Genomic DNA, 19,941 nt, shown 5'->3' with positions numbered 1-19,941 from the left:
ACCCTCTGGGTCTGTCTGGGTCTCTGTGACATCTTCAGAAGCCATGTTCGTTTTACTGATGAACCTGCTAGTGAATAAGCCATGTGGTTGTAGCTGAATAAAAGTTATCTAAAGTTCCTGCTGCAGAGTCTTCATGATATGTGCAAGAGACATCAGACACAAGGTAACAGCACACAACTGAATGTTCTAATCCTGACTACACACAGAACATAACAGCTGGCAACGAGGATCTGTGGTCTGACCCTATAATGGCACTTATTGGCACCTTACCTGTGTTTGCACCAGACACAGACAGATGGGACACATGGGTTGAACAGTTTGAGCTATATTGTACAGCAAATAACATAGGAGCTGATAAGCAATTGGCTGTGTTTCTGACAACTATAGGCTCAGCAGCTTACACTACATTAAGGGACATTCTCTCACCAGATAAACCTAATGCTAAACCTCTGTCTGACCTGATCTGCCTGTTATCTGACCACTACCTACCTAAGCCTCTAGAGATAGCAGAACGCTTTAAGTTTTACACACGCAAGCAATTGCAGCATGAGGACATTAAAACTTATGTGATCAGTTTAAAGAAACTAGCAAGTAGCTGCAGATTTGGGGATTATTTAAACACTGCTTTACGTGATATGTTTGTTATTGGACTCATGGACTGTACAGTACAAGAGAGACTATTAGCAGAGGATGAGTTAACACTAAAGCGTGCTATAGAGATAGCTACAGTCATGGAACTTGCTACTAAAGATGCACAAATGCTCCAGGCCCCAGCACAGGTAGTTTGTGATAAGGAGGTAGACGTTTTTCATACAAGTATGCACCTAAATAAACAGTATCCAGCTAGACAAGGGTCACAGACAGCCTGTTACAGATGTGGTGACACAAATCACACAGCAAATGCCTGCAGGTTTAGGAACAGCACCTGCTATGGGTGTGGGAAGATTGGTCATACAAAGAGAGTGTGCAGAAGTTCATTAGACAGAGATAAAAGTAAGAAAGGCAGCAAGTCATGTGCAGCTTTTCATGTGCAAGTAGATACACCACACACTGATTCAGAGGAAGACAAACCATTATACACATTACAGATCTACAGCCTTGAAAATAAAATTCCAAAACTGCAAGCAAAGGTGAATATAGATGGTAGACCTCTCATTATGGAAGTTGATACAGGAGCAGCAGTCTCTGTTATCACAGCTGCTGATTGGAACCGCCTGGGACTAAGGCAACCAATTGTTCCAACAGCTGTCGCCATGCAAACATATTCAAATGAAATAATAAAGCCTATTGGGAGTGTATCACCTACAGTGACATTTAATGGGATAACTAAAAAGCTACGCCTCTACATTTTACCTAAAGGAGGACCACCTTTGTTTGGTAGATCCTGGATCCAAGCATTGGGCATGCCAAAGTTACCACAACAGTTACCGCTTAACAAACTGCTGGACCAAAGTGGCAATTCAAATTCTTCTTGGATTAATTCACTAAAGCACAAATATAAAACTGTATTTGATGGAAACCTAGGTTTAGTGAAAGACAAGCAGATTCAGCTTCACCTAAAAGATAATGCTATTCCAAAATTTTGTAAACCAAGAGTTGTACCATTTGCACTTAAACCTAAAATTGAAGCAGAACTAGAAAGACTACGAAATCAGGGGATTATTGTTCCAGTGTCTAGCAGTGAATGGGCTTCCCCAATAGTTCCTGTCATAAAAAAGAATGGGGACATTCGCATCTGTGGAGATTTCAGAGTGGGCCTTAACCCTCAATTACTTGTGGATCAGTATCCTTTACCACGGATTGAAGAATTGTTTAGTTCTCTGGCAGGGGGTGAAAAATTTACAAAAATTGACTTGCATCAAGCACAGGGCCGGTGCTAGGATTTTTGGCTACACAGGCGAAGACACAATTTACCGCCCCTCTCCCAGAATATATTATAGGTATATACCCTGCCAATACTGCTTCTTATCAAAATGCTATGGACCTGGTGTTGTGTTAAAGGGACAGGAAACCCCAAAATTTTCTTTCATGATTTGGATAGAACATACAACTTTAAACAACTTTCCAATTTACTTTCATTATCAAATTTGCTTTGTTCTCTTGTTATCCTTTGCTGAAGGAACTTTCAGCATTGCACTACAGGCAGCAAGATGAACACATCTAGTCAGCCAATCACAAAATACAAATGTGTGCAGGCACCAATTAGCAGCAGCTCCCACTAGTGTAGGATATGTGCGTGTTCTTTTTCAACAAGGGATACCAACAGAACAAAGCACATTTGAAAATAGAAGTGAATTTAAAAGTGTCTTAAAATTATATGTTCTATCTGAATCATGCAAGTTTAACTTTGACTTTCCTATCCCTTTAAGTAGCTATAGATAATTATTTTATCTATAATAATACAGAATTTCTGTTATCACATCAAATCCTTGTGTGTTAACCTGATTTGTTATAACTATAATAACCCTGTACATACATATGTACACACACATACAAACAGTACCTGACCTACACAAAAAAGAGCCCTGATGAAATTTTGTTTGCCCCCCCAAAGGTAACTCAGTAGTAAGAAATAGCACTAATATACATGCTGCTCCATATAAAGATTTTGAGGATAGAAAGACCTGCAATCTGTACTATTAAAAGGCTCCCTTGCATTAGGATTGTACACGTTCCGCATTTGCCTATGTATAAGCTGGCTGCTATGGGCCCCTTCCAACACTTGGGCCCTGGTGTCGCTGCACCTGCTGTACTAATGGTAGTTTTACCCCTGCATACAAATACTGTACATATACATAAATACATACACATACTGTACATATTCATACATATGTACACTCACATACTGTACATACAGTATATACATACACACATACAGACATACACACTGTATATATACAATATATATATATATATATATATATATATATATATATATACACACACACACATGTACAGACATACATATGAACACATACATGTATACACACATACTGTACATATACATAAATACATACTGTACATATTCATACATATGTACACTCACATACTGTACATACAGTATATACATACACACATATATATACACATACAGACATACATACTGTATATATACAGTATATATATATATATATACACACACACACACGTACAGTATATACATAAACATACACACTTACATACTGTACATATTCATACACACATACATACAGTATATACATAAACATACACACTTACATACTGTACATATTCATACACACATACATACAGTATATACATAAACATACACACTTACATACTGTACATATTCATACATATGTACACTCACATACTGTGTATATATATATATATATATATATATATATATATATATATATATATACACACACACAGTTACAGACATAAACACTGTATATATATATATATATATATATATATATATATTTATATATACACACATACATGTACAGACATACATATGAACACATAAATGTATACACACATACTGTACATATACATACACACATACATACAGTATATACATAAACATACATACTTACATACACATACTGTACATATTCATACATATGTACACTCACATACTGTACATACAGTATATACATACACACATACAGTATATATACACATAAAGACATACACACTGTATATATACAGTATATATATATATATATATATATATATACACACACACATGTACAGATATACATATGAACACACAAAAAAACACATACTGTGCATATATGTACATACACACATACATACAGTATATACATAAACATACATACATACTGTACATATAAATAAATACATACACATACTATACATATTCATACATATGTACACTCACATACTGTGTGTATATATATATATATATATATATATACATACACACACACATACATGCATACATACTGTACATATACATATTTACCTACACACATACTGTACATATACATATTTACCTACACACATACTGTACATATATACACATACAGACATATGTATACACACACATACACTGTAAATATACATATATACACACATAAATGAAGTACACACAAAATTAAAATTTATATATGTGTGCAAAATACTTTAACATATTATTATACATGTGTTTTGTAAAAATGTTTTTAGCCCAAATACTTCAGGAATTTTTCAGCACTACACATATATCTCTACTTGTAAACATCCTTTTAATAAAACCTTCTATGATATTATCTGACATATAGGGAATTGTTTACTATTTATGCTGAAAACTCATGTTTAATTGAGGCTGATGATGAAATACCAAACCAACTAAACTAAAGGAATGAGGTTTATATAAACATCATGTATAACCCCTTGTCTGCCAGACTCGAGTGGATTCAATCTTAGTACCACTCTAGCAGCCTAGTGACTTTCATGTCAGATACAGATTTTGACTTTGTAGTTCTTACTGAAATACTATTTGGGAGTGGGGAAAATATAGGATCAAAGCAGATCCAGACAGGAGAGTCAGGTGTTTATTTGGTGGGCATGGGGTATTAGAAAAAAATACCCTCCAGTGGCTTAGTAGGGGTCAGACAGGAGAGTAGAATAAGGAATCTGAATATCTGCTGGGGTCCATATATCAGACACCAGCATGTCTCCTGCCCACTAATGCCTTAAGAGGGGCTAACAAATGCATTTAAAATGTAATAGCCAATAGTCATAATGAGGAGCAAGAAACACTTTCCAGGAGCCAGATATGGCTGATTTGCCTTAAAAAAAACAATGTTTAAGTTTTATTAATGAGTTTTTCAAATGCAAAACAACATGCAACACATTCCTCTTTGCATTTTTAACAAGCATGTGGTTATGAACTATTTAAAGAGCTAACAGAACTGACATTTCATAAAATATGGACATGATTATCAAATTATTTAAAACTTAAGGTAGGTAATATCTGTTACCTTATTCCACCTTGTCACGTGCACAGTGCAGCTAATCTTTGAACAAGACAGTACAGTAACAGAATGACATGCAGTCCTGCCTGGCAGTCATAGAGTTAATGCAAATTACTTTTGCTCCCCCTCTGCTGAACAATCCACACATGATTGATCATTAAAACAGTTCAGCAAGATCTTTTTGCTACCAGCCTAGCCTACCTGTTGAAAGCTTCTGATGCTCCGTGTTACTGCTGGCTGCTTGTTCATCACGCTCCTCCCCCTTTCTCTCCGGTCTCTTCCTTATGCAGTGTGATTATGAGGAATGTGACCGGGGCTGAACTCAGGACTGTGTAGCAGCATGGTTGAAGTAATGAGAGAGCCAGCATGTGTGTGTGGGGGGAGGGGCGTACGGAAGGTACATTGCCCATAAATAAAAAGTGCACAGCAGTTTAATGAAAAAGAAAAAAAATGCAATGATGCTGCTGCTGTAGCATAGTCACTTGCTGCTCCAAGTTTGCGCCCACCTGCTGAAGCGCCCTAAGGCATTTGCCTAACTTGCCTGTATGCAAGCGCCGGCCCTGATCAAGCATACTTACAATTAGAGGTGCATCCAGACTCCAGACACCTGTTAACTATCAACACTCACAAAGGACTTTTTCAGTATACGCGGATGGTGTTTGGCATTGCCCCAGCACCTGCAGTGTGGCAACGGATAATGGATGAGATCTTGGCAGGTATTCCACATACCCAGTGTATGTTAGATGACATGCTTATCACTGGTGAAAATCATGCTGCTCATAAAGCCAATGTTGAAGCTGTTTTACAACGCCTACAGGAATTCGGACTGAAAGTTAACATGGAAAAGTGTGAGTTCTTCTGCAAGAGTTTAGAATATTGTGCACATGTAGTGGACAAGACTGGTCTCCACACAACTGCTGAAAAAGTGAAAGCGCTGGTTCATGCTCCCATCCCTGTTAATGTATCTCAGCTACATTCTTATTTGGGGTTGCTCAATTACTATCACAGATTTTTACCAAATTTGGCTCATTTACTATATCCACTACACCGTCTTTTAGATAGTAAAAACCAGTGGGCCTGGACAGACTTATGTACACGAGCATTTGAACGCTCTGAGCAACTTCTTCTGGAATCAAGACTCCTTGTCCACTATGACCTTAAGAAGCCCGATGGTTCTGAACCTTATGCCCGATGGTTCTGAACGTCCTGTGTCTTTTGCGTCCAGATCTTTAACTCCATCGGAGAGAAATTATGCCCAGATTGATCGGGAAGCTTTAGCAATAATTTGGGCTGTGAAGAAATTCCACATTTATATATATGGCAGACATTTTACTCTGATCACGGATCATAAACCACTTTTGTCCATTCTGCACCCTCAGAAGGGTATCTCCAACACAACAGCTGCTCGACTTCAGCGCTATGCACTTCAGCTGGCGGCTTACAACTACTCCATTAAATATCGATGCCACAGTGATCATACGAATGTGGATATGTTTTCTAGATTACCAATGGTACATCACATGACAACATCTTCTAAAATCATAGAAAACCCTCCACAGCCTGTAAATCTAAATTCCAAAGTAATTGCTACTTATACATGCTCTGATTCTACCTTACAGGAAATTAAGTATTTTGTTCAACATGGGTGGCCTAAAGTAGTTCGCTCTGACCTTCAGCCATATTTTACAAGAACAGACTCAGGCTGTCTGTTATGGGGTTCACGAGTGATAATTCCGACCTTACTGCAAACATTAGCATTAAAGTTACTACACAGCTCACACCAGGGTGTAGTAAAAATGAAGCAAAGAGCACGAGAATATTTTTGGTGGCCTAAATTGGATACAGATATTGCTTCTTATGTAGCTGCTTGCAATGCATGTGCACAGACACAGCGGAATCCCAGCAGGGACACCTCAAAAACTTGGCCATGGCCAAATGAACCTTGGACAAGAATCCATGTTGATTTTGCAGGGCCAGTGGATGGACGAATGTATTTGGTGGCTGTGGATGCTCATTCCAAGTGGCCAGAAGTAGTTCAAATGTCAAGTACTACAACGCAACAAACCATTGTCGTTCTTTCCAGTATGTTTGCAAGATTTGGACTGCCACAAACTTTAGTCTCAGACAATGGTCCACAGTTCATATCACATGAATTTGAAACATTTCTAGATACAAATAACATCAAACACTGTAAGACAGCTCCATATTTTCCAGCCTCTAATGGACAGGCTGAAAGATTTGTACAAACTTTAAAACGCCACTTAGCTGTCTCTCACAAATCAAAATTTAATCCAAACTCCCTTTCTAATTTTTTGTTTAACTATCGAAACACTCCCCATGCCACTACTGGGCTATCACCTGCAATGTTAATGTTTGGAAGACGCCTGAGAACTCCACTGGATAAAGTTAAACCAGAACATCCCAAACAAAAGTTGAACACTTCTAGCATTTCAGAATTTGTTCTTCATGACAGAGTATGGGTTAGAAACTACCATGGCCCAAATAAATGGATTCCAGCTGTCATAATACAAGGCATGGGCAACAGAATGTTTAAAGTTCAACTACAAGCTGGTGGTACAGTTTCCCGCCATGTAGAACAAATGAGACATAGATCTCAACCAGCTACACAAATATCAAATGATTCAGATGGTGAGGATATCTGGCATGGAGTGTGGTGCCCACCTGAGTCTTCTGAGGATGAAAATACAATGAACACAACTGAAACAGATCAACCTCAGAATGATTCTGTCCAACAACAAAATATCACAGATGATCAACAACCGTTGGGTACTCCTCCACAGACAATTTCTCCTGAACCAAATACTCTACGGCCCTCTAGAAACAGAAGGCCACCTTCTAGATGGCAATGTGAGGATTCAGTGAGGGATTATTCAGCAAGGAATGACCTAATCCGAAGGCGGACTTATCGCAGAAAACATAACTGTGACTAAAATCTAGGCTGCGACCTAGGTCTTGTGCACATAGACTATAGAGATAGACTGTTCTAAGTTCAAGTGTATGGTTTAGTTACTTCTTGTATGTTACAATATTATCCACTGTCTGTTCTTTATTTTTATTTTTATTTTTATATTTTTTTTATTTTTTTTTGAGAAAAAAGGGGATGTTAAGATTACTGCAGCTTTTACTGTATCTTTGCACTAACCTTGTCTTATCATTATATGTTAGAAGTGCTGCAGCTTTAAGCTCAGCTCACCACACCCTCTGGGTGTGCCTGGGTCTCTGTGACATCATCAGAAGCCATGTTAGTTTTACTGATGAACCTGTTAGTGAATAAGCCATGTGGTTGTAGCTGAATAAAAGTTATCTAAAGTTCCTGCTGCAGAGTCTTCATGATATGTGCAAGAGACATCAGACACAAGGGCTAGAACTTCAGTCGTTTTTTTTTTTTTTGTATTTGCATTTGCCTGGCTGTCAGCCTGTGTGTGAGGCTCACAGCATATACTGTGATTAGTGCCACCACTGATATCTGCTTAACATTAGTGTAAATTTAAACTTTAAAATCATTTTGCTAGTGTAATCTAATTTCATTTTCTATCAGGCCTGTGTCTCAGGCTCACACAGCATATACTGTGGTTAATTGCTCTGTGCCAGCCACCACTCATATCTGCTTAACATTAGTGTAAATTTAAACAAAAAAACTTTTAAATCATTTTGCTAGTGTAATCTAATTTCATTTTCTATCAGGCCTGTGTGTCAGGCTTACACAGCATATACTGTGGTTAATTGCTGTGCCAGCCACCACTCATATCTGCTTAACATTATTGTAAATTTAAACAAAAAAACTTTTAAATCATTTTGCTAGTGTAATCTAATTTCATTTTCTATCAGGCCTGTGTGTCAGGCTCACACAGCATATACTGTGGTTAATTGCTGTGCCAGCAGCCACCACTCATATCTGCTTAACATTATTGTAAATTTAAAAAAAAAAAACTTTTAAATCATTTTGCTAGTGTAATCTAATTTCATTTTTTATCAGGCCTGTGTGTCAGTCTCACACAGCATATACTGTGGTTAATTGCTGTGCCAGCCACCACTCATATCTGCTTAACATTATTGTAAATTTAAACAAAAAAACTTTTAAATCATTTTGCTAGTGTAATCTAATTTCATTTTCTATCAGGCCTGTGTGTCAGGCTCACACAGCATATACTGTGGTTAATTGCTGTGCCAGCCACCACTCATATCTGCTTAACATTATTGTAAATTTAAAAAAAAAAAACTTTTAAATCATTTTGCTAGTGTAATCTAATTTCATTTTCTATCAGGCCTGTGTGTCAGTCTCACACAGCATATACTGTGGTTAATTGCTGTGCCAGCCACCACTCATATCTGCTTAACATTATTGTAAATTTAAACAAAAAAAACTTTTAAATCATTTTGCTAGTGTAATCTAATTTAATTTTCTATCAGGCCTGTGTGTCAGGCTCACACAGCATATACTGTGGTTAATTGCTGTGCCAGCCACCACTCATATCTGCTTAACATTATTGTAAATTTAAACAAAAAAACTTTTAAATAATTTTGCTAGTGTAATCTAATTTCATTTTCTATCAGGCCTGTGTGTCAGGCTCACACAGCATATACTGTGGTTAATTGCTGTGCCAGCAGCCACCACTCATATCCGCTTAACATTATTGTAAATTTAAAAAAAAAAAACTTTTAAATCATTTTGCTAGTGTAATCTAATTTCATTTTCTATCAGGCCTGTGTGTCAGTCTCACACAGCATATACTGTGGTTAATTGCTGTGCCAGCCACCACTCATATCTGCTTAACATTATTGTAAATTAAAAAAAACAAACTTTTAAATCATTTTACTAGTGTAATCTAATTTCATTTTCTATCAGGCCTGTGTGTCATGCTCACATAGCATATACTGTGGTTAATTTTTCTGTGCCACCACTGATATCTGCTTAACAATCATTATTGTAAATTTTAAAAAAAAACTTTTAAATAATTTTGCTAGTGTAATCTAATTTCATTTTCTATCAGGCCTGTATGTCAGGCTCACACAGCATATACTGTGGTTAATTGCTCTCTGCCACCACTGATATCTGCTTAACATTATTGTAAATTCAAAAAAAAACAACTTTTACATCATTTTGCTAGTGTAATCTAATTTCATTTTCCATCAGGCCTGTGTGTCAGGCCCACATCATATAGTGTGATTAAAAGCTCTTTTTTCCACCACTTATATCTGGTGTAACATTAGTGTAAATTTAAAAAAAAATGTTTTTACATCAGTCCTCTTCTAGTGTTATTTAATTTTAGTTGCCAGGCCAGCCTGGCTGCCATTAGTGCCAGCCTGTGTGTCAGGCTGCCAGCATATACTGTGCCTACTTCCATCCTCAGTGCCAGTCCACCACTCCTATCTGGTGTAACATTAGTTTAAATTTTGTAAAAAAAAACTTTTACATCAGTCTTCTAGTGTTATTTAATTTTAGTTGCCAGGCCAGCCTGCCACTAGTGCCAGCCTGTGTGTCAGGCTGCCAGCACATACTGTGCCTACTTCTATCCTGAGTGCCATCACTCCTATCTGTTGTAACATTAGTGTAACTTTTTAAAAAAAAACCTTTTACATCAGTCTGCTATTGTTATTTAATTGCAGTTGCCTGTCTGCCAGCGTGTGTGCCAGGCCCACTTTCCAACTAGTGCCACGAATCATATTTGTTATAACAGTAGAGTAAATATTTAAAATAAAAACTTTTTTGACTGTGAATCATCAGTCTGCTAGTGCAATTGAATTGCAGTTGCCTGCCTGCCAGCGTGTGTGCCAGGCCCACTTGCCAACTAGTGCCACCAATCATATTTGTTATAACAGTATTTTAAATATTTAATAAAAAAACTTTTTTGACTGTGAAGCATCAGTCAGCTAGTGTAATCTAATTGCAGTTGCCTTCCTCCCAGCGTGTGTGCCAGGCCCACTTGCCAACTAGTGCCACCAATCATATTTGTTATAACAATAGTGTAAATATTTACAATCAAAACTTTTTTAACTGTGAATCATCAGTCTGCTAGTGCAATTGAATTGCAGTTGCCTGCCTGCCAGCGTGTGTGCCAGGACCACTTGCAAACTAGTGCCACCAATCATATTTGTTATAACAGTATTTTAAATATTTAATAAAAAAACTTTTTTGACTGTGAAACATCAGTCTACTATAGTAATCTAATTGAAGTTGCCTGCCTGCCAGCGTGTGTGCCAGGGCCACTTGCCAAGTTAGTGGCACCACTCATATTTGTTATAACAGTATTGTAAATATTTTAAATAAAAACTTTGACTGTGAATCATCAGTCTGCTAGTGCCATTGAATTGCAGTTGCCTGCCTGCCTGCCAGCGTGTGTGCCAGACCCACTTGCCAACTAGTGCCACCAATCATGTTTGTTATAACAGTATTGTAAATATTTAAAATAAAAACTTTTTTGACTGTGAAACATCAGTCATCTAGTGTAATCTAATTGCAGTTGCCTTCCTCCCAGCATGTGTGCTAGGCCCACTTGCCAACTAGTGCCACCAATCATATTTGTTATAACAGCTTTGAAAATATTTAAAATAAAAACTTTATTGACTGTGAATCATCAGTCTGCTAGTGCAATTGAATTGCAGTTGCCTGCCTGCCAGCGTGTGTGCCAGGCCCACTTGCCAACTAGTGCCACCAATCATATTTGTTATAACAGTATTTTAAATATTTAATAAAAAACTTTTTTGACTGTGAAACATCAGTCTACTATAGTAATCTAATTGAAGTTGTCTGCCTGCCAGCATGTGTGCCAGGGCCACTTGCCAAGTTAGTGGCACCACTCATATTTGTTGTCACAGTACTTTTAATATTTAAAAAATAAACATTTTTGACTTTGAAACATCAGTCTGCTTTTTTGTGTCAGGCTCACAGTGTATACTGTGCCCACTTGCCCAGTGCCACCACTCATAATTTGTTTTATAGTATTGTAAGTGTACATTTTTAAAAAAATGACAGGCAGAGGCAGGCCACCCCGCAGGTGCCGTCGTGGTCCTGTGAATCCTTTAGACCCTACAACTATGCACATTGTTCAGAGGCCAGGTGCCAGGGACGCAAAAAGTTCTGAGGAGGACCTAGTTGAATGGCTAACACAGGACACCCAATCTTCTACAGTTTCTGCTCCTAGTCCTAACCTTGACGCACCATCCACCTCCAGCTGTGCTTTGGGCACCTCTCAAGTGACCAGTGCCACTCGCCCGCCTGTCGCCACCACCAACACTAGCACCACAGCCGCTTCACTTGATCTGTCAGAGGAGTTATTGACACATCAGTTGGAAAAAATGAGTGATGCACAACCATCATTGACAGAGGATGTAGATAACAGTGATATGTCTCAGTCAGGCAGCATTACAGACATGGACATACGGTGTGATGATGATGATGATGTACCCGCTGCTGCTTCCTTTGTTGATGTGTCAGATACAAGTGAAGCGGTTGATGATGATGTGTCCGTGGATGTCACGTGGGTGCCCGCTAGAAGAGAAGAAGAAGAGGGGGAAAGTTCAGATGGGGAGACAGAGAGGAGGAGGAGGAGACGAGTTGGAAGCAGGGGGAGGTCGTCGCAAGGAGCTAGTGGCACAGTCAGACAGCATGCATCGGCACCCGGGGTCAGCCAGACAGCACGCCGACGCCAATCAACGCATGCTGTTGCCACCACCAGAATGCCGTCATCGCAGAGCTCAGCAGTGTGGCATTTTTTTTGTGTGTCTGCCTCTGACAACAGCGATGCCATTTGCAATCTGTGCCAAAAGAAACTGAGTCGTGGGAAGTCCAACACCCACCTAGGTACAACTGCTTTGCGAAGGCACATGGTCTCACATCACAAACGCTGATGGGAAGAACACATGAGTAGAAGCAGCACACAAACTCAAAGCCGCCCTCCTCCTCCTGGTCCAGCATCTTCAGCCACGTCAACCACTGCTGTCCTCCTTGCCCCCTCTCAACCATCCTCCGCTCAGTCTCTCTTACGTAGCAGTTCCTGGTCATCTGCCCACAGTCAGGTGTCTGTCAAGGACATGTTTGAGCGTAAGAAGCCAATTTCCCAAAGTCACCCCCTTGCCCGGCGTCTGACAGCTGGCTTGTCTGAACTCTTAGCCTGCCAGCTTTTACCATACAAGCTGGTGGAGTCTGAGGCTTTCAAAAAATTTGTATCTATTGGGACACCACAGTGGAAGGTACCTGGCCGAAATTTCTTTTCACAAAAGGCAATCCCAAACCTGTACTCGATTGTGCGAAAGGAAGTAATGGCATGTCTGGCACACAGCGTTGGGGCAAGGGTCCATATGACCACTGATAGCTGGTCTGCAAAGCATGGTCAGGGCAGGTATATCACCTACACTGTGCATTGGGTAAACCTGCTGACGGCTGACAAGCATGGAATGCGTGGCTCTGCAGAGGAGTTGGCGACACCGCCACGACTTGCAGGCAGGCCTGCTGCTACCTCCTCTACTCCTCCTACTCCATCCTCTTCCATAACCTCTTCCTTGGCTGAGTCCTCTTCTGCTGCTGCATCTTGCTCCACATCAACGGCACCCACCCAGCTCCCCAGGTACTATTCAACATCCCGGATACGGCAGTGTCACGCCGTCTTGGGGTTGACTTGCCTGAAAGCCGAGAGTCACACCGCACCAGCACTCCTGTCCGCCCTGAACGCACAGGTGGATCAGTGGCTGACTCCGCCTCTGGGGAGCTGGGGATTTTTTTTGCCAAATTACTGGACGCTCATGCGCAATGCCTGTAGGCTCATGCGTCCTTTTGAGGAGGTGACAAACCTTGTCAGTCGCACCGAAGGCACCATCAGCGACATCATACCATTTGTTTTCTTCCTGGAGCGTGCCCTGCGAAGAGTGCTGGATCAGGCCGTAGATGAGCGTGAAGAGGAAGAGGAAGAGTTGTGGTGTCCATCACCACCAGAAACAGCCTTATCAGCATCGCTTGCTGGACCTTCGGCAACGCAGGAAGAGGATTGTGAGGAAGAGGAGTCAGAGGAGGAAGAAGACCAAGCACAACAGGCATCCCAGGGTGCTCGTTGTTGTCACCTATCTGGTACCCGTGGTGTTGTACGTGGCTGGGGGGAAGAAGATACCTTCAGTGACATCAGTGAGGACGAGGAACGGGACATGATTAGCTCGGCATCCAACCTTGTCCAAATGGGGTCTTTCATGCTGTCGTGCCTGTTGAGGGACCCTCGTATAAAAAAGCTGAAGGAGAACGACCTGTACTGGGTGTCCACGCTACTAGACCCCCGGTATAAGCATAAAGTGACTGAAATGTTACCAAATTCCCGCAAGTCGGAAAGGATGGAGCAGTTCCAAAATAAATTAAAAACTATGCTTTACACAGCGTATAAGGGTGATGTCACAGTACAACGGGAATCTAACAGGGGAAGAGATGAAAGTAATCCTCCTCCTCCTCCCACGACCACGGCGGCAAGGACAGGATGCTTTCCTGACGTGTTGTTGATGGAGGACATGTGGACCTTTTTAACTCCTATGCATCGCCAGGGCCTTTCGGGATCCAGCCTCAGAGAAAGACTCAACCGACAGGTAGCAGACTACCTAGCATTAACTGCGGATCTCGACACTCTGAGGAGCGATGGACCCCTTGAATACTGGGTGTGCAGGCTTGACCTGTGGCCTGAGCTATCCCAATTTGCAATTGAACTTCTGGCCTGACCCGCTTCAAGTGTCCTGTCAGAAAGGACCTTCAGTGCAGCAAGAGGTTTTGTCACTGAGAAGAGAAGTCGCCTAGGTCAAAAAAGTCTTGATTATCTCACCTTTATTAAAATGAATGAGGGATGGATCCCGAAGGGACTGACATTGGCCGATACATTGGAGTAAAAAAGGCCTGATGATGAGATGAGATGAGCTGCCTTGGGCTACAAATGGTACACACGCTGGCATATTTTTTCTTAGAATGCAGGATGACTTGCGTGACATCCTCCAACAACTAGTGTTCAAGCCGCAAGGTTTTAGGGCACTTTCTAACTGTTTTACAAACATTAATTTTTCTGGCCGCTGCTACAGCAGCGGCTGCAACAATACCTAATTTTTCAGGCATTTGGACATGCCTAATTTTTCTGGTCTCTGGTGCTGCACTGTGGCTACAAAACCCAAACCAAAAAATGGCACATAACAGTGATGAAACTGTTAAGAATAGTACTCAGTCAATAACACACCACTCATATCTGGTGGCACAGTAGATTGCATGCGCAGTGCCCCAAATTTGAAGTAGGAGGACCGACCAAGCATCTTTTTCCATCTCACGGTTCCGAAAAATTATCTATGGGTTCCTAAAAACGATGCCATACCTGTACTCGATTGTGCAAAAGGATGTCATATGTGGTGTTTCATGCTGTTGTGCCTGTTGAGGGTCGTGGACCATCGTATAAAAAGGCTGAAGGAGAACGACCTGTACTGGGTGTCCAAGCATGGTTTTTTGTTCAATTTCCTGGTTCCTAAAAATTATCTCCGGGTTCCTAAAATCAATGCCATATCTGTAATCTATTGTGCAAAAGGATGGCATATGTGGTGTTTCATGCTGTTGTTTCTGTTGAGGGTCCTGGACCCTCGTCTAAAAAGGCTGAAGGAGAACGACCTGTACTGGGTGTCCAAGCATGTTTTTTGTTCAATTTCCCGGTTCCTAAAAATGATCTCCGGGTTCCTAAAATCAATGCCATATCTGTAATCTATTGTGCAAAAGGATGGCATATGTGGTGTTTCATGCTGTTGTTTCTGTTGAGGGTCCTGGACCCTCGTCTAAAAAGGCTGAAGGAGAACAACCTGTACTGGGTGTCCAAGCATGTTTTTTGTTCAATTTCCCGGTTCCTAAAAATCAATGCCATATCTGTAATCTATTGTGCAAAAGGATGGCATATGTGGTGTTTCATGCTGTTGTTTCTGTTGAGGGTCGTGGGCCATCGTATGAAAAGGCTGAAGGAGAACGACCTGTACTGGGTGTCCAAGCATGTTGTTTGTTCAATTTCCCGGTTCCTAAAAATTATCTCCGGGTTCCTAAAATCAATGCCATACCTGTAATCTATTGTGCAAAAGGATGGCATATGTGGTGTTTCATGCTGTTGTGCCTGTTGAGGGTCGTGGGCCATCGTATAAAAAGGCTGAAGGAGAACGACCTGTACTGGGTGTCCAAGCACGTTTTTTGTTCAATTTCCCGGTTCCTAAAAATTATCTCCGGGTTCCTAAAATCAATGCCATATCTGTAATCTATTGTGCAAAAGGATGGCATATGTGGTGTTTCATGCTGTTGTGCCTGTTGAGGGTCGTGGGCCATCGTATAAAAAGGCTGAAGGAGAACGACCTGTACTGGGTGTCCAAGCATGTTTGTTCAATTTCCCGGTTCCTAAAAATTATCTCCGGGTTCCTAAATCAATGCCATACCTGTAATCTATTGTGCAAAAGGATGGCATATGTGGTGTTTCATGCTGTTGTGCCTGTTGAGGGTCGTGGGCCCTCGTATAAAAAGGCTGAAGGAGAACGACCTGTACTGGGTGTCCAAGGATGTTTTTTGTTCAATTTCCCGGTTCCTAAAAATGATCTCCGGGTTCCTAAAATCAATGCCATATCTGTAATCTATTGTGCAAAAGGATGGCATATGTGGTGTTTCATGCTGTTGTGCCTGTTGAGGGTCGTGGGCCATCGTATAAAAAGGCTGAAGGAGAACGACCTGTACTAGGTGTCCAAGCACTTTTTTGTTAAATTTCCCGGTTGCTAAAAATTATCTTCGGGTTCCTAAAATCGATGCCATATCTGTAATCTATTGTGCAAAAGGATGGCATATGTGGTGTTTCATGCTGTTGTGCCTGTTGGGGGTCGTGGACCATCGTCTAAAAAGGCTGAAGGAGAACGACCTGTACTGGGTGTCCAGGCATCTTTTTCCATCTCCCGGTTCCTAAAAATTATCTCCGGGTTCCTAAAATGGATGCCATACCTGTACTCTATTGTTAAAAAGGATGGCATATGTGGTGTTTCATGCTGTTGTTTCCGTTGAGGGTCCTAGACCCTCGTCTAAAAAGGCTGAAGGAGAACGAGCTGTACTTGGTGTCCAAGCATCTTTTTCCATCTCCCGGTTCCTAAAAATTATCTCCGGGTTCCTAAAATTGATGCCATACCTGTACTGGATTGTTCAAAAGGATGGCATATGTGGTGTTTCCTGCTGTTGTTTCTGTTGAGGGTCCTGGACCCTCGTCTAAAAAGGCTGAAGGAGAACGAAGTGTACTGGTTGTCCAAGCATCTTTTTCCATCTCCCGGTTCCTAAAAATTATCTCCGGGTTCCTAAAATGGATGCCATACCTGTACTCTATTGTTAAAAAGGATGGCATATTTGGTGTTTCATGCTGTTGTTTCTGTTGAGGGTCCTGGACCCTCGTCTAAAAAGGCTGAAGGAGAACGAAGTGTACTGGTTGTCCAAGCATCTTTTTCCATCTCCCAGTTCCTAAAAATTATCTGCGGGTTCCTAAAACCGATGCCATACCTGTACTGGATTGTTCAAAAGGATGGCATATGTGGTGTTTCATGCTGTTGTTTCTGTTGAGGTTCCTGGACCCTCGTCTAAAAAGGCGGAAGGAGAACGAAGTGTACTGGTTGTCCAAGCATTTTTTTCCATCTCCCGGTTCCTAAAAATTATCTCCGGGTTCCTAAAATTGATACCATACCTGTACTCTATTGTGCAAAAGGAAGTAACCTTATCATGGGTCCCACACCGCATGTCTTGTTGTTATATTTTGTCAGGGTAATCGGGCAGGCCATATAGACCTCACCCGATAGAGGGAGTAACACGTATTAAAGTGCTAAGAATAGTAATACTTAACACAACCTAGTTACCATGGGTCCCAGACCGCATGTCTTATTGTTATATTTTGTCAGGGTACTCAGGCAGGCCATATGGAACTCCACTGGATAGGTGGAGTAACACGTATTAAAGTGCTAAGAATAGTACAACTTAACACAACCTAGTTACCATGGGTCCCAGACCGCATGTCTTGTTATAATTTGTCAGGGTAATCAGGCAGGCCATATAGACCTCCCCGATAGGGGGAGTTACAGGGATTAAAGTGCTAAGAATAGTACTACTTAACACAACCTAGTTACCATGGGTCCCAGACCGCATGTCTTATTGTTATATTTTGTCAGGGTAATCAGGAAGACCATATAGACCTCCCCCGATAGGGGGAGTAAAAGGGATTAAAGTGCTAAGAATAGTACTACTTAACACAACCTAGTTACCATGGCTCCCAGACCGCATGTCTTATTGTTATATTTTGTCAGGGTAATCATGCAGGCCATATAGACCTTATCCGATATCGGGACTAACAGGTATTAAAGTGCTAAGAACAGTACTACTTAACACAACCTAGTTACCATGGGTCCCAGACCACATGTTTTGTTGTTATACTTTGTCAGGGTAATCATGCAGGCCATATAGACCTACACAGATAGGGGGAGTAACAGGTATTAAACTAATAAGAACAGTACTACTTAACACAACCTACTTACCAGGGGTCCCAGACTGCATGTCTTGTTGTTATATTTGGTGAGGGTAATCAGGCAGGCCGTATAGACCTCCCCCGATAGCGTGAGTAACAGGCATTAAACTAATAAGAACAGTACTACTTAACACAACCTAGTTACCATGGGTCCCACACCGCATGTCTTGTTGTTATATTTGGTGAGGGTAATCAGGCAGGCCGTATAGACCTCCCCCGATAGGGGGAGTAAAAGGGATTAAAGTGCTAAGAATAGTACTAAATGTAAACACAACCTAGTTACCATGGGTCTCAGACCGCATGTCTTGTTGTTATATTTGGTGAGGGTAATCAGGCAGGCCGTATAGACCTCCCCCGATAGGGGGAGTAAAAGGGATTAAAGTGCTAAGAATATTACTACTTAACACAACCTAGTTACCATGGCTCCCAGACCGCATGTCTTGTTGTTATACTTTCTCAGGGTAATCATGCAGGCCATATAGACCTACACAGATAGGGGGAGTAACATGGATTAAAGTGCTAAGAATAGTACTAATATAAACAAAACCTAGTTACCATGGGTCCCAGACCGCATGTCTTGTTGTTATAATTTGTCAGGGTAATCATGCAGGCCATATAGACCTCCCCCGATAGGGGGAGTAAGAGGGATTAAAGTGCTAAGAATAGTACTACTTAACACAACCTACTTACCATGGGTCCCAGACCGCGTGTCTTGTTGTTATACTTTGTCATGGTAATCATGCAGGCCATATAGACCTCCCCCGATAGGGGGAGTAAGAGGGATTAAAGTGCTAAGAATAGTACTACTTAACACAACCTAGTTACCATGGCTCCCAGACTGCATGTTTAATTATTATACTTTGTCAGGGTAATTATATATCTATCAAATCGATCTATTTATCTTCTATCGATTCTATCTAACTATCAATCTATGTATATCTATCTATCAAATCTATCTATCTCGTGGTCGGACTGATCTGAGACAGCCACTTGTGTTTAGGCCAAATTTGAAGTAGGAGGACAGACCAATCATCTTCTTCCATCTCCCTGTTCCAAAAATGCAGCCCATATAGACCTCCCCCGATAGGGGGAGTAACAGGTAGTAGTAAACTGCTAAGAATAATACTACTTAACACACCACGGGTCCCAGACCGCATGTCTTATTGTTATACTCTGTCAGGGAAATCATATATCTATCAAATCTATCTATTTATCTATCAAATCTATCTAACTATCAATCGTATCTATCAAATATAAATTGCATCTATTGATCAATGTAATTCGTATCTATCAAATGTATATTGCATCTTTTGATCTATGTAATTCGTATCTATCAAATGTATATTGCATCTATTGATCTATGTAATTTGTATCTATCATATGTATATTGCATCTATTGATCTATGTAATTTGTATCTATCAAATGTATATTGCATCTATTGATCTATGTAATGTAT

The 19,941-nt window shown here is 40.7% G+C and overlaps 1 protein-coding gene across 1 annotated transcript in view; it reads left to right on the top strand.

Moving 5' to 3' along the window:
- The first annotated feature begins 4,422 nt into the window (after positions 1-4,422).
- LOC128644614 (non-homologous end joining factor IFFO1-like) overlaps positions 4,423-19,941 on the top strand; it is a 97,066-nt gene continuing 81,547 nt past the window's right edge. The window contains exon 1 of the mRNA XM_053697160.1: positions 4,423-4,519. Within this exon, the coding sequence (XP_053553135.1) occupies positions 4,423-4,519 (97 nt within the window). The remainder of the gene's footprint in view (positions 4,520-19,941) is intronic.

Source organism: Bombina bombina, unplaced genomic scaffold (genome assembly GCF_027579735.1).
Source record: "Bombina bombina isolate aBomBom1 unplaced genomic scaffold, aBomBom1.pri scaffold_821, whole genome shotgun sequence".
NCBI lineage: Eukaryota > Metazoa > Chordata > Amphibia > Anura > Bombinatoridae > Bombina > Bombina bombina.
This window is presented reverse-complemented; position numbering and strand designations above follow the sequence as displayed.